The 15564-nt window shown below is 53.6% G+C and overlaps 4 protein-coding genes and 1 non-coding gene across 5 annotated transcripts; 2 read left to right on the top strand and 3 right to left on the bottom strand.

Moving 5' to 3' along the window:
• Nucleotides 1-902: 902 nt before the first annotated feature.
• On the bottom strand, nt 903-1547 carry IWZ02DRAFT_486859 (uncharacterized protein; the record flags this gene model as incomplete). The annotated part of the gene is made up of 2 exons (XM_066769302.1): nt 903-1208; nt 1275-1547. 2 exons carry the CDS (start codon nt 1545-1547, stop codon nt 903-905), a joined length of 579 nt encoding a protein of 192 aa, XP_066627368.1.
• Nucleotides 1548-3932: 2385 nt separating this feature from the next.
• IWZ02DRAFT_26212 (uncharacterized protein) lies at nt 3933-7236 on the top strand. The gene is made up of 2 exons (XM_066763370.1): nt 3933-6730; nt 6797-7236. The coding sequence occupies exons 1-2, from the start codon at nt 4049-4051 to the stop codon at nt 7190-7192; spliced, it is 3078 nt and encodes a 1025-aa protein (XP_066627367.1). The 5' UTR covers nt 3933-4048; the 3' UTR covers nt 7193-7236.
• Nucleotides 7237-7886: 650 nt separating this feature from the next.
• IWZ02DRAFT_496068 (uncharacterized protein) lies at nt 7887-8773 on the bottom strand. Its single transcript, XM_066770163.1, has 2 exons — nt 8321-8773; nt 7887-8215 (listed from the first exon to the last, which is right to left on the bottom strand). The coding sequence occupies exons 1-2, from the start codon at nt 8737-8739 to the stop codon at nt 7990-7992; spliced, it is 645 nt and encodes a 214-aa protein (XP_066627366.1). The 5' UTR covers nt 8740-8773; the 3' UTR covers nt 7887-7989.
• Nucleotides 8774-10941: 2168 nt separating this feature from the next.
• IWZ02DRAFT_t6 lies at nt 10942-11042 on the bottom strand. The gene has a single exon. It is a non-coding gene; the product is annotated as a tRNA-Ile (tRNA).
• A 993-nt stretch (nt 11043-12035) lies between these two features.
• On the top strand, nt 12036-14526 carry IWZ02DRAFT_26120 (uncharacterized protein). The gene is made up of 4 exons (XM_066763354.1): nt 12036-12222; nt 12270-12856; nt 12905-13922; nt 13973-14526. Exons 1-4 carry the CDS (start codon nt 12075-12077, stop codon nt 14056-14058), a joined length of 1839 nt encoding a protein of 612 aa, XP_066627365.1. The 5' UTR covers nt 12036-12074; the 3' UTR covers nt 14059-14526.
• Nucleotides 14527-15564: the final 1038 nt, after the last annotated feature.

Raw genomic sequence — 15564 nt, 5'->3', positions numbered from 1 at the left:
TTTTCCGGATAAGAGCGAGTGCCATTGAGTGCTATGGACAAGTGGAAGTCGATTCGAAATACCCTTGAGCAAACTGAGAATAAAAAATCTTTGGAGTCCATTCCAGTTGGTGCCTACATCAACTAACAAGAGAGCAGAGAAACCAGATAAAGTAAACGGCGTGATATCGTGCCAGCGTACATGTGAATCTTTGAACTTTGTATCCGCCAAAAAACGAATAGAGCAAGAACACAAGACCCGGCATGACCGGATGACCAAAATTTATGCGCTGTCTCCGCCAACAATGCGTCAAGACAGAGAGAAGCCCAACCGACACCGCCGCTATATTCTTGTGCATGAGAAAGACTTTCGCCGTGGTATACCAGCAGAATCCGGACCCATTCAGACAACACCAATACAACCGCCAAGAACCAACTCACCCTACGCGGGCGTTAATGCGAGCCCACCGACAAAATAAATCCAGCGCCTGATCCCAGTTTCCAAAGACTGCCCGGGCGCGTACCACCCAGCCGAGAACACCTCTTTTTGTGGTTTTCTTGTCAAAAAAGCCGAAAAACACCCTTGTGAGAGAGCAACAGAAGCCGTCCATGAATGCCGTAAAGAGCCGAGCCAACGCGCAAAGCCAGCTACAGGTCTATTCAATGAAAATTAGAATGCAATGTTTAATAGGTCGTCGCATTGTAACGCCGTCGTCCAGGATTGAATGGGTATCCGAGGGGTAAAAGTTCGTGGATCTTTGTACAAAATAACCTGGTAGCGGGAGAAGAGAACCTCGGAGAAGAAGTCGAAAGTCGAGAGTGGAGATCCGGGGGAAGAAGAAGCGAACAAGACCCAGCCCAACGACGCAGCGCGCCACAATGCGAGCGAACAGACCGTAGCAAACATCGCATCAGCTAGCGAGTCTACCAGCGACGAGGCACGAATTGCTGCTGCATCTGCCGTGCGGGCGACACGGAAGGCGGCGGGCTGGCAACGTTGCGGGTGGTCGGGTCGACAATGGGAATCGCATTGCGGGTGCGCTGAGCCAGTGGCTGGTGGAGCTTCGTTGCTTGAGTTTGGTGAGAGAAGCTAGCCGGCGTAAAGGTGTTGGCGGCAGCGGGCAAGACGAAGCTGGGCGTAGGCTGAAGCTGTTGTTGAAGAGGAGAAGATTCGGGCGAGCCGCTCGAGAGCGAAGATCGGTCCGACCCGGAAGAGTGGATGGACTGCAACTGTTGGGGCGGCACAATGAGCCATCAAATCCATCGATGCAGGAGTGCTCCATCACAGATACTTACGTCGTCATCGGTAAGGAGATGGAAGGGACAAAAGAGCTCGTCATCCTCGAGGTCGAAGGATCGGGCGGCCTCGAAGTCGCGGCGGAAAGCAGCGATGCCTGGGGCCTCAACAGCCTCCTTGGGTGCGCGGGCGGCCCTGAATTGCTTGTGGTTGTGTGCAGCGGCGGACCTGGGGGCTCTTCTAGGACGACCACCGGGGTGGTGGTGTTGAGGGTGGTTCATGTGGGCGGCAGCATGCTGCGGAGCGCCGTAGTAGAAGTTGGAACTCGACATGACTTGGTTATGGAGCGGCAGGAGCGAAGAGGTTGAAAATTGCAAGGCTCCAGGGCCGAAGTATATCGCAAGAGTGGTGAGACTTTGGTTGGTGGTAGCTCGTCGTTGGTACGGGTCACCCGATGCGAAGAGGCACAACAAAGGTCAAACAAAGGGATGAAACGAAGCAAGGCTCGGCGGCGGTCGCAGTGCAGTGCAGCGCAAAGAGTCGAGTCTGGTCGGTCGAGCGGAAGAACGAGGTATGCAGAACGGAGGGATCGCGTTGGGGTTGGGTTGCGGAGTGGTGGTTTGAAGTACGAGGTTGTGAGTGGTGAGATGGGCGCAGTAGCGGAGAGGGAGTGTGCGTGTGTGCGAGGGAGGGACGGAGAGGAGGGGGAGGTAGCGGCCACTGGGGAGGTGAAATGGGCTTGGGCTACCCAGGCGCTAGTCAGCTTTAGGTGCACCTGGGCCGGTGGCAATTTCGTAGGAACGTGCGCCAAAGCCACCACCCACACCAAGTCGACATGCATCGTCGACCTGCGCGCTTCCACTTTGCCACTGGCACTCTTTGGGAATAACTCGCACACAGGGTCTTTTAGTACAATACAACAACAGTCTGCATCGTCGTCGTCGTCGTCGTCGTCGTCGTCGTCGTTGTGGGAGCAGTAGGTCGTCGGCACCGGCACCCACCCACCCTGTGTCTCATTCATTGGACAGCGCGCCGGCTCAGCCCCCCCCCATCCCCACCGCTCCTTTGGCTGTCCAGGTCCGCCTTGTTCTCTCTCTCTCTCTCCCGCCCTCGCGGTTCCAGAAGCTGGCCCACCTCTCCCAGCCACTCCACCATCGAGCGAGTGCATATGCCTATGTGGTGTTTCCATTCTGCTCTTGACGTAAGCCTCGCTGGTGTGTGCGTGTTGCCGCTGTCCCCTCGACAATTTGGCCGTCAAGGTGCTCTATTGTCCATGTCTCAACATTGGGCTTCATCGCTGACCTGTCACCGCTCGGCTGCTCGCTAGCCCGCCGGCCGCACACGCACCAGTAGCAGCATGCGGCTAACCAGCCGCCATACCCCTCCCTCGACGAGTCTCGTCCCCCGTTTGCTGCGTTGTACTCTTGATTCGATGGTCTTTCTAAGGCCCCAGCCCAGATCGACCACGGAGCCTCGACTACTCCATGCTCTACCGAGACTCGACCAAACGATTCAGCGATCCGAGTCCATGTCTTGCCATTTGCCAACCACAAACGCACCCTCATGGCGTGGGGGTCTTGACAAGCTTAGACTGACTCTGCTCTGTCAAAGCCCTGCGTTTAGCGCCCTGCTGCTAGAATAGCTTCAAGTCTGCACGTGTCATTGGATGCCAGGAAATACCATCGCGGGGCTCTTGGCGGCTGCGACGCCGTCTTACGGCGGACATGGTTAGAGTGTGGCCCTGTGTTGACAGTCGAGCGTGGCAAAAGACGCTGCTCCGATTGATGCCTCTTGCGGCACGATGATCCTCCACTTGACCAGAGCTCCGACGGGAGGTCTCACCACCTTTGACGTGATGGTCAAGGCCGGGGGACGATCCGTTGGAATGCGGGCTGCAGCGGCGTCGTTCCGATCTTGCCCGGGGCGGGCGCTCGTCGACCTCGACCATTTCCTATCCGCTCCGCCAGATGGAACGTGGAAGGTGTCAATCGCCGGGTAGGCGTCTCTACACGCTATTCCATGCTGCCCTGATCGCCGATGGTGGTGGTGGGCAAAGTCAGACACTCGCTCACGGCCGCGGCCGGCACCAGACCCTTTCCCCTCGTCTTCGATGGATTCCTTACTCCTCGGGGTTGGCCACGGCCGATCTTCGGCGTTAGCTGACCCAGATCCATTCCTTGCACTGGGTCCGCGTCCCGTCGGGTCTCATCCATCTCGTCGTGGGACCACTTTCGCCCGGTCCTGCTGGCTTCAACAACAACATCAACAAGCTATCGCTGTTGCTATCTAGCCCCTTGATCGATTTTCCCGAATTTGCTCAATACGCTACCTCGTTGCCTTGATCATCTGCCCATGGCAACATTTCGTGCTTCAACGAGGCTAACCTTCAGCCTCGCCATCATCTTGTCTGCTTAGTGATGATGGCTCCTGCAGCCTGCATACGCAAGCGCTCTGGGCGATCTATCCCCTGTGTCCGTTTGAGTTCATGCGCTGCCGCACTGTCTCTGAATTCAAGTCTCATGCCTTTCTTCAGCCAGTCTTCCTGGGCTTTCCTCGTGCTATGCACGAACCTTCGTACCGTTCCCACCAAGAATGGATGACAACAGCTCACCGCGGTTGCTGATCACCAATGGACCCCAGGCTCCACTTTGACGCTGAAGTCCAGCGCCTACCTGGCCCCTGGGGGCCCCTGGGGGCACAGTCGGCTATGCACATTTTCAGCCTCAGTAAAAAGACCTATCTGCTTGATACAGGAAATTTCGCCTCAACCGCCATCCACTAATTCTCCCAAACACAGCTTCTTGCGCATCGAGTGGCCTGTTTGTTGATATCGATGAGCAGTGACCATATGGACGAGTCTACGTGTACTCTTCTTCATCGTTCCATCCCAGACCGTCTTGAGGAAGTTCCAACCAAGTACAATGTGACTTGTGAGAGGATCAATTTCACCCATGGGCAGCAGAGGCGATTGCTTGCCCAGCATCCAATCAAGTCGCAGGATGCTGCACCGTCCGACCTTCACAATGCAAAACACACTTCTCTCCAGCCTCCAGGCCTTGCGAATGCACTCGGAACCAACGGCATGACGAATGGACTTTTGGACCAGACTCGACAAGACCAAGGCCTCTGGGAACCCTACACAGACTGGCTTCAAAGTAATGGCCTCGTGTACTGGATTGTAGGATACCAGCGTTCAGGAAAATCGACCTTGATGAGATTCCTCCGCGGCGATAAGACTGTCCAGGCTCGTGCGCGCCTGTGGGCAAGTGGTTCCAGACTTGTCAGAATCTGCTTCTTCCTTCGACAGCCTACGACTTATCCTGATTTCCTGAGAGAACTTCTTTACCGAGCCGCAGATGGACGACCTGACATGTTTCCCGACCTTCCCGACCTTCCCAATCTTGCCGCGCCCGAGCTAGACGATGTTTTCGTCGACCAATTCCTCGGTGAGCTAGCCACTGGAGGCCATGGAAACTTTTTGATCATGATCGATGGAGTTGAACATTTGGAAGATGGTGGCTACAGACTCTCCAAAATGCTGTCGAGGTTGCTCCGGCATACCGACTCCCCAGGGTCATCTATAAAGGTCTGCATCTCGACCCCCTACGACAGCTCTCTTCTATGCGATGCCTTTGGACCATCGGTTCTCATGGAAAATTTGACAAGATTTGACCTCTGGCGGACCATATCGGACGAGTTGAATGAAAACAAAGAGTTTTCGGAACTTTGCAAGCTTGCCCTCCCCCAAGCTCAAGAGGCTATACGCTTGGTTGTCGAAAGCGCAGAGGGATCTTTCTTGTACGCCCGTCTTGCGGCGGCGTGGTTCGTTGCCAGGCTTGTCAGGATGAAGAACATCTCAAGCTGGTGCCAGGATTCAGAGGCAGTCAAAGAGCTTTTCAAGCACATTCCAACGACGTCAGAAAAAATGTTCAAGGAGATGCTGGATCATGAGTGGCCTTTAGGACCCTCAGCTCTGACCTTGTTTGGACTTTTCGGTCAGGCCGAGCGTGAAAAAGAGCCCCTGTCGCCGCTCGTATTATCCTTTGCGGAGGAGCCCTACGTCGAAAATATGAAACCGGGCGTCAGAGCTGCCACGAGCAGCGAGATCGACCAAAGATTGGATCAATTGAGGCGCCATCTATTCATTCGGTGTGGAGGACTTGTAGAGGCCCCGGACGCTGCTGTCGACACACATGCGCGCCATCACAAGGCAGTAGCGGAATCGAAGGATACGACTTTGGAAGCACCACATGCTGTTGATGGCTCTTTGGGCCAAGTACGCCATCACGAGGTGGTAGGGGATTGGAAAGACACGATGTGGAAAATCATCGACGAACATTCCAATCTCAAGCCCAATCTCAAGCCCCTTCATCTTCAAAGAGATCTACGCGCAGCCTACTTGCGGCGCATCAAATCTTTGGATACCACGCAGCCCACCTTTTTCACCACGTTCCGTTCTCTGGCGACCGCCTGTCTCAAATACTCGATCAAAATTGAAGAGCCCCTCAGGAAAGAGACAGGGCCCGGAGAAAACCCCAACTTGAAGATCCTGGTCGCTCTCAACACAGACGCAGAGAGCCTTCTCGGGATGCCTCAACCACCCAATGCAAAGTTTCTCAAAACCAGCCATTCCGATCCGCCTGCATGGTCCGTCAAAGTTCAAAGCAACAAGGACGCCTACCTCACGATACACCCGCACTGGACAAACGTCTGCGAAATTGTCAACTACCAACCACCCTCATCATTCTTCGACTTTGGGCTGCAACATGGGCTCTACTCCATCGTCGAACATCATTTGCAGCAGAAAGCAAGCCAGACCAACGGCAACGGCAACGGCAACGGCCGTCTGGTCCAGAACCACGAGGGCAATGGCGCAGTAGAGTGCCAGAACGGGGAGCAAGGGCGCGACGACCACCGCGATTTCGTCAGCGGACGAATCCTCCCCCTGACTCTCATCGCACGGACTCAACACACAACGGCCAACCTGCAGCCCATCTCGATCAAAATGGCCCGCATACTCTTCAGATACGGCGCCGACGCAAACGACAAACAGACGGCCGAGCCGGCCAGCACCACGGCCTGGCAAGCACTGCTCAAAGCCATGGCAGCCGAAATGCCTAAGGAGACCAAAAAGCAAAACGCAGGACCGAAACGAGCACCAAAGGGAGCAGAACAGATTCGGCCACAAGCTGACAGCAAAGCACAACCCCGGAGTCCTGAGCAGGTCAGAGCGGACCGCAAGAAGCGCGAAGCAGACCAAGCCCGCCGCATGCGCCTCGCAAAGCTCGCTGTCTTGTTCCTCGAGTCCAATGCCGACCCTTATGCCACGGTGCGCAAGATTGCGTCCGACAGTGACGGCGGCGACGGCGGCAGCGGCGGCAAGAAGAAGGACACCAAGAAAGACGAATACCGCGTCGTACGCTTCGTCAAGAGCGCGGGAAAACACGCTTGCGAAAATGTCGTCGCCGCTGCCAATGGCGTACGCGGCGTCCCGGCCCGTTTGCAGCGGTTCAGAGTGCGTGTCAGGGAGACGAGGGCGCTGACGCGCGACGTCGACAGCCAGAAGCTGACGGTCGACGAGATTGTCGCGGCGATGCCGTGGAAGAGGAAGGAGCAGGAGCAAGAGGAGCACGAGGAGCATGAGGGGCTGGAGGCGGCGGCGGCGGCGGAAGAGGACGACACTGTCGCTGGGGACAACATTCCTTTGGCCGACGTGACCAATCTCTTAGGGCAGGGAGAGAATGATGATGATGATGATGGTGAAGAGGAGCAGAGTCTTTCAGCCGAAGAAAGTGCGTTAGAAGAAGATGCAGCGGAGAGGGAAAAGGCAAGAGCCAAGAAGGAGAGCGACATCTGGCAGACGGTAATGCAGACGGTGGAGAACAAGAGGCGCGAAGTCGAAACCAGAGACAAGAAGATTAAGGAAAAGGTTCTGCGGGAGCGCGTGTTGGAGAGGGCGAAACTGTTCGCGCGGTAATGTCCGTGATGGAGTTGCTGGCTTGTATGTTGGGCTCTGTGTTTCGCTGCTGTTGGCGAAGGTGCTGTAACATAGTGGGGCGGAGTGTCAAGTTGTTGTAATTTGGGCGTCGACAGGAAGTGACATAGTGTAAAGCTTTGACATCTGCCTTATTGTGCTATGCGTGCGGTATGTCGCACGCAAGGTTGTGCCCGGGCGGCGGATCGTGGCCAAAGAGCAGAACGGTATCTGTATGTTTGCTCAAATTTTGTGAGTGACAAAGTAAGTCGTTTTCCCACATCAAACGTGGGTCTTTTCCAACAGTTCGGAAAGGTTAATACCAAAACGAAGCAAGCGGAAGCTTTACCAGGTCGCAGGTATCTGGGAACAGTATTGGTGATGCGAAGGGGAATCCACATGCGAAACCTCGACGCTTCTGTGCTTTCAGAAACAATATTGTTGATAGATTGAAATGCTTCTCACTTCACAAGCCTGAATCTACCAGCATTAAAGAAGACTCGTCTATTGGACGAAGAATGAATAACACATCTTCACCACCAGACCAAAACGTGGGAACAGCATCGGTGGTAGGTAGGGAAATCCGCATGTGGGACTTCAGACGCCTCTACTCTTCCATTCAGAAACAGTTTTGTTGATAAATTGAGTTACTTTCTCACATCATAAGCCTGAATCTACCAAAAGTGAAAAGAAGACTCATCTATTGAAATGAAGAACGAAGAATGCACCATCATCACCAGACCAAAACGTCCGAAATCCCCTTTTCCCCCTGACCCCATCCAACCTAAAGTCCTTCCCGCTCAACCCAACCCACCAACTGGCGGGAACGGCCCCTCGCAAACGTTGGTAACAGAGACAGGTATCGCCTCATTCGAAGAGCAATCCTTGGGCGGGTACTCCTGCTTACCCGCCTGCTGATTGCCGCCCTGGCGCGGGGCGCGGTTGGAGCTGGGCTTGCAGGGGATGTCGCGATTGATATTGCCGTAGGAGTAATAGTCGACATTGGGATCGGGACAGATGGCGCAGCTGAGTGGAGTGGGGTGTTAGTGGAAATGTACTTGAGTGGGGGGGAGGATGGTGGGAAATCCAAGGAGAGAGAAAGGGGGGATAGGAAAAAAACTGCAAACTTACGCTCGAACAAACTGCCAAATAATATCGATGGTGACGCTCTGAGGACCATTGGCACGGGTCCAGTCGTCATCATCCGTCGAGTACTTGAAGCGCGCGATGGCGCCCGTGTTGGCGCGCTTGCACTCGGTGTACTGATCGGTATTTCCAATCGACAAATCGGCATCGCACGTAGTGTCAATGCCGGTGTTGGTGTTCTTAAGCGCAAAGGAAATGTGGTAGGCGTTGCGGTTGCCGACGACCTTCAAGTTGGTGACCGTGACGGGACCAAGTTTATCGGACTTGGGCGTCCTTGCTGATGTCTTGCACTCGCCATTTTGCCGCTTGAAGAGATTGAGGGCGTTGCCCGGATTGCGTGTCAAGTCCCAAAGCGGACTTGAGAGGGCGAGAGTGAAGAAGAGGAAGAAGGAGAGAATGTACATCTTGGTAGTGGATTGTCTCCTCAGCTGGGAAGATAATTGCAGGTTTCCTACCGTGGGAGCAACAGGGAAACGAGGCGGCAGTTTACCGGGGGAAAGAAGGTGATTAATAGCAACCAGCGAAGTTTGAGTGTGGGGAGGGGAAAAGATGTGCAGAATATATATACTCTACACTACAACACTCCTCTCCGCCTATCCTGCATATCATCTGAGCCTCAACGCAGAATAAGCATTAAGCGTATCGGATTAACAACAGCTATGGCCATGTCCACGTCGATTTCCATAGCATCCGCAGAAGGCTGTGTCGCACGATGGGCTCTGCTCGCAAAGAAGCGTAGAGTTCCGCACGTTCCGATCGACCGGACTACCCATGCTTTTGGACTTCCTTTCGTTGAGGGTTGCGCTTTGGGGAACCTGCGTAGGATCGCATCGTTTGTGTTGTTCAAGCTGTGTCTCGGCGTAGGCATTCATCAGCTTTTTCGCAGTTGAATTCTTGTCAAAACAGCTAGACACCCGTTGACTATCCAGCTGTTCATCGTAACGGTCGACATTGTCTTTCGAAGTGGTGGGCTGGGATCCGCTGCCTCTCTGTGACCAAGTCATCGTCTCACTTCCTAGTTGCTAGCTTCCACTTATCCCTTTGGGCGTATATCTGAGCAGCCTGCGATCAGGGATTCTGGGGTCAAGCAGGGATTCAGTGGAATCTGTCCCATTCCTAGCGCGGGGCAAATAATTCGACATCTGTTCTGGAAAGACGGCCGTCTCCGCATCGACTGGGTTCCTTCCGGCACTTCCAATTTCCAACTTGGGATGCCGCTCATTTGCTCTTACGTACCTTGCGACGTCCGTTATCCTGGCTTGTAATTTGGCCATGCAGTCCTCTTAAACGCTTCCTCAGATCTCGCGGGCAGGCGGTCTGACAGGTCTTTCCCGTCTTGCTAACACGACCTGAGATTTCTCAGCCTTCGCCTGCCAGGTACACCGAAGTCCGAGAAACGTGGCCAAGCACCCAGAAACTTTATTCGGCCCTTGACTTCAACCATACGACTTCTTCTCCCTCGGTAATACTAAGTGTTCTCCTATTTAGAAAAGTTAATCGCCTATTAGAGGCTTGGCCGTAACCTAAGTGTCAATCGCATCAGCCGCAACCTCGAGAGCTGAAAGACTTCTATGGCGCCTTGACATATTTTGAGATGCTGTCTGTTTTGGAGAAGGTTAAAGTTTCCATTCATGGTTATTTTTCAAGATCTGCTCCACCGTCAGGTACTTTTTGGCCGGAGTTCAGCGTCATCGATTTTCAAAGAACAAAACTGAATAGGACGGGAGAATGGTAAGAGAGTATGTTAATTTCAGCCCCCTTATTTAGCCCAGCCAATGAGGCAGCTTCCCTGAGGTGTAGCCTGTCACGTAACAGCTTAACGTCAGAGATTCAGGCTAGAAAGCTGGAAGCTAGACCTCTCAATGGGTTGCCTGACTGAGAGTTGGGAATATAAAAAAAAAAAAAAAAAAGTTATACCTTACCAACGCTGAAGTCTGGCCTGGCCTACCCTCCCACCGGTTTTCGGCGTCAGTAATTTTTGAGTCAAAGAATTCAAAAAGGACGGGAAATTATGTTTACATACTAAGAGATCTTGTTTACTCTTGCCCTCTAATATCATCCTAGCTAATTGGGTATATGGGATTCTATTACTACACCTATTACTAAGGCTTAGCATTTCATGTAGAGATAGAGTTAACATTAGATACCAGGGTGGAAAAGTAAGAATAAGCAGGCTGCCTAACTAAAAGTTCAAGCCTTTTATCTAAGCTAACTGACGCTGAAAACAGGTGGGAGAGTAAAATGGAAGTAGCGCGTAAAGACGCGCTCTTGACGACTGAGCGTATCAACGTCTAACCACGTACCTAAGTTTCTTGTAATCCGCACCTGCAATAATGTCTTAGCCCTTAGCGTAGGCGCACTTTCTTGAATCCAGGATCTTAATGCTGATGCATCGCCCGAGCAATCATGTCCAGTACAACTAAACCAAGCGTAGAGTTCAGTTCTGTTCCTAGGAGTAGTGGAGTTTCCAATCTCAGCCGATCGCCATGCTGTTCTAGTCGGACTGCGTGATGGCCATTCCACAGTCAACCGCAAGAAGTAGTGCGCAAAAATAAAACCTCAGGGTGACGTGCAATGACACACCAAAAAAAAAAATCTAAACGGGCTGGTCACTACGAGGGTCGAACTCGCGACCTTGGCGTTAACTAGACTCATTCTGAGAGCCGCCATATTAGCACCACGCTCTAACCAACTGAGCTAAGCGACCTGTTGCAAAAATCTTGGGACGCATTTTCGCAACAATACAATATTGTTTACGAACAGAACCAGCCCCTTGAAGCGCTGTTAAACACGCGACAGAGGGGTTTTTAAGGGAGACCAGGGCGCAGGATTGAGAATTGAATCGAGTAGAATCGATCCTTGTGAAAGCGTTGAGCTTGAAAGGGTTGAACATGGGGTCAAAATGGAAGAGATAGAGGCGACTCGGGAGGCCCCCAATCAAATGTTGAAGTCCGACCGCCCCATTCCTTTGAAAGTCGTAAGGATGGAACTGGAATGGATGTATCATATTCACTAAGGTCCGATGGTGGACGGTATGTCCAGAGATGGAATCGTTTGGATGCTCCTCCGCAGCAGTCTGTCATGACCTTTCCGGGGCGGCCGATGTGTACTTGAACAACTGGGGCACAACGTCGATCAAGGATACTGGGAATTTGCGTGGTCGAGAAGACTATTGGTAGGCTCTGTGAAAGACTGCAATGCCACCGTGGCGCGATGATGTTGTTTCGGTTCGCGGGGTGTGCGTGTTGCGGGGAAAGGAATTACGGCGCGCCATCGGTAGAGCTCGAAGCTTGAAGCTCGAAAGCATGTAGAAATTTTTTCATGTATTTCGGGTGCAGCTTTGAAAAATCCCTGAGAACGCAGTCGTCAATGTTTGGTCCACAATGGCAACGCAGGAAGGAGGCGGAGGAGCTTGTGAGCGCGTTGATTGTCCATGGCAAAGGACCTGCGAGCGCCTCAAGGAAATCGGGCCAAGTGCGACACGAAGAGAGCGGAATTGTACAAAAGAGGTGCGTGTCGATGTAATGGGAGAGGAACAAGCTATGGATTGCTGTGGTGTTGGAGTTGGACAAAGGAAAAAGCGCGACTAGAGCCCTCAAGACGGCTCGGCTGCTACCCTGGTTGGCAGCTTATCTTATCTCAACGTGAGGGCGCGAACAACGCGGAAGCCGTCGGCGACGCGTCTCCCAACACCAACCGACGGACGGCACTCCCTATACCTCTGCCTTTATGGTCACCGATGCCGCGTGCGATCCAGGACTCCGATGATGATGGTGATTTCGATTCCCCATCCCCCGCGTCGGAAAGGACTCCTGCCCGCAACCATCAAATCAGAGATGCCTTGTCGCGGAGCCAAGTGACAGCGCCTGGGGGCACGAGCTCGACTGGTATGTCCACCACCAATTTGCGTTGCCATTTGATTGACACGAAACAGAAGCTCTCCAGCGAGAAATTGCTGCTGCCCACCGCGAAGTCATTGAGAAATCCGCCCTCCCGACCTTTGTTCCACCCGAGATCCGCAGCTCTCCAAGCATGCATCGCAGGAATACCATGACAGAGCTCACTCGTGGTTCTCCACCCACAAGAAATGCTCAGCGGAGAAGTACTATGGTTACATATGGAAGCTCGAGTCGACGGCGTCAGAGCACATATGAAGATGAGGCGTTCGAGTCGATGAGAGGACAAGAAGTTGTTGCTATGGAAGCTCAAGTTGACTCTTCGCCTGGTGATGTTGAGCTTGTCGCCTCTGGAACCACTCATGGAAGGCTATTGGAAGACTCCGGACGGCAACGCGTGATTGCTGGCTCTCTCGAACAGGAGTTTGCATTTCACAATCCGGATATGTTTAGCACGTCAGATACTGTTCCCGACGGTACATTGGACGGAGAGCGGCTCGTGGAGGCTGCCATTGCAGCAAACGTGCATTACGGTCTTACACATGACGGGAATGCGAATGTCCCTGAGGAAAAGGAGCTGGAGGACCCTTCGCCGCCGTGGTCAGATTTTCTACAGAGTCTAGTGGTACGACTTCGTGTCCTGTCTTTTGCCCATACTGAATTCATGGTCCAGAACCCCCGAGCTTCCAAAGAGAATACCCAGGTCTCGCCGATACATCACAGCACGCCTGAACCCAAATCAAACCTGTGTCGCTCCAAATCTTTTGGCCAACCACGACTATCCCAGTCCAGTGATCAAAACTTAAGAGATATCTTTCTTCGGCAAGATCCTTCGTCGGCGAGCGCAAAGAAGAGGCGGATATCGCTTGCTGATACTGGTCCTCGACCGACGGGCCACTCTCCAAAAAGACTTCGACGCGAACCGGCAGACGAGGCGGACGAACTGGCACATGAAGATGACAATTTGATGACCAGGTCACAAAAGGTCGATCATTCAATACAAGAATCAATTCGTGCTGTCAGAGCATCGAAAGCGGCCAAAGCACAAAACAACAACAGCATCGAGCCCCTGAACAGTGATGATGTCCTCGTCGGTCTTCCCGAGGAAAGATATCAGCCACGTCCAAGCAGGTCTCGGTCCAGTCGCCTGGCTGTTGAAGAGCCGACAGACTACTATGTCACTCCCGAAAAAGCAGCGAAACAGAGAGCCACGCGTAGAAAAACCGAAGATGCTTCGACCATCGGCCGCCTGAAACTATCAGTCGCAGAGAAGCGCCAGCGGATGGCTGAAATGGGATTCAGTCCAACATCGTACAAAAGAGCTTTAAAGGACAATGGCAACGACTTGGACAGAGCAATCGGAGCATTGAGCACTGGGGACCAGGTCCAAGCTACAGGTATCGCATTCGAAGAGGAAATCAAAGACATGGCCAAAGACTATGTGGCGGCAAAATCTGAAAATGGGCAACTGGAGGAAACACCCCGTGCTGAGAAAGGCGCTGTGGTGGCCATTAAAAATAGGCCCAGCTCAACGGTCTTGGACAGTCCCGATACCAACACAACTCAGACCAAGAGAAAAAGAGGAAGACCGCCCAAGGCCCGGCCTTCAAGCGTCCGTGAAAACGCCACCGAGGGCGCGCAGGGTGCAAATGTCATGCACAAAGCAAGAGGATCACAGGACGGACTTAAGAGTGATGATCACGCAAACATGATGCTTCTCGAGCCTGATGAAGATCGGCAGAATGCAAGTCCGCTCAAGCGACATCCATCTCCCACGGTGAATCCTACGCCGCCTGGTTCTGCACGGCCGGTGATGACCACGGCTGAATCGAACAAGCTAGAGGAGCGGGCCGCACAGATCCCTGAAGCGCAAGAATCCCTGCCGAAGAAACGAGGTCGAGGACGGCCGCGGAAACACCAGTCACCCGAGCCAGCGACAGCAGCCAGGCACGAGGCCACGAACAGTGACATGCAGGCAACACGAGGGGCAGAGGTGTCACAAGGCTCCGAATCGGAAGAAGGTCGAAAAGAAACACCAGAACACGGTTCGATACGAGAGGCGCCAGTTAGCACGCCACTGAATGTGACGTCCCCAGAATCCAGGTCTGCATTGCAGACAGCCATTGCCAACGCACCGCAGACACCGGATATGGCCAGCGCCAAGAAATTGAATCGGTCGCCTGCTGGCAAAGGCAAAGTGCCTTACAGAGTGGGCTTGAGCAGGAGAGCAAGGATCGCACCGCTCTTGAAAATTGTGAAAAAATAACGAGGATTACAATATGCAGGTGGAGCGGCCAGGACTTGTTGATGGCAAGGGGGCCAAAAGACGGCGCGTCACATCACTAGGCTCGGTAAGGTACTTGTGTGCTGAATTTTCAGGCCCTGAGCTTTGATGTTGTCGGATACAAGCAGATTTTGAGAGTAGCATGGCTTGGCTGCTTGGGGTGTTGGCGGGGAGGATTTGCAGTTACGAGGGGGCTAAACCGAAATGGCCATGAACATGGGGAGATCGCCCACATGTCGCTTCGTTTGCTTGTTGCTCGCGAACGGGAATAGTAAGCATGTCCGACTTTCTCCAAGAGGCGTCGTCCTTTGCACCAAACACGCGGCGAACGGGAACCTGCCGAGGACGCCATGACACGACAAAGGGGCGCGACAGAACCATGGCATATGGTGGTCAAAGAGTGAGGGAGACGGGAGAATTGAGGGGACCAAAGGCCATCAAGCACGTTGGTTGGGTTTTGCCACGGCGGTTGGTTGTGCTACAGGGGTTCGCGCGGCGAACTCCCACGAGGTTCCCGTCGGGAGCGGCGTGACGACAAGAATATGCCGATATCCGGAGAAATAGTTGGCGTTGGCGGGCCTGATGTCGACGGCTTTGCTATCGTTTCACCATGGCAAAAGGAAATTTGACGAGAAATGGACGTGGAGTTGAGGATTCGGATCGACAGCAGCCAGGTGGTCGCACGGCAGAGGCGTCGAGATTGCTGTGTAGGGTAGGCAGGAAGGTATTTTGGGGTCGACTGGACTGGACTGGACTGGACTCGGTTTGGTTCTTGGGACGCGCAAAAATAGCCGCTGGCTAACCAACCACTCAACCGTCTAGACGTCGAAATTTCCACCTCGCAAACGCCGCTCACGGCCGTCATCCTTCAGGTCCCAAGCACTAGTTGGCCGCTCCGCAGACGCCATGGACCGCCCGCCTGTCTGTCTGTCTGTCTGTCTGTCTGTCTGTCTGTCGCCCCTCGCCTCCCCCGGCCGTGCAGCTCCCGACGTCGTGTCGTATCTGCGCCTGTACACATTCACCACCCTTGGGCTCGACTGACGGCTGCC

This window comes from Phyllosticta citriasiana (genome assembly GCF_038021145.1).
Source record: "Phyllosticta citriasiana strain CBS 120426 chromosome Unknown IWZ02scaffold_1, whole genome shotgun sequence".
Lineage (NCBI taxonomy): Eukaryota > Fungi > Ascomycota > Dothideomycetes > Botryosphaeriales > Phyllostictaceae > Phyllosticta > Phyllosticta citriasiana.
This window is presented reverse-complemented; position numbering and strand designations above follow the sequence as displayed.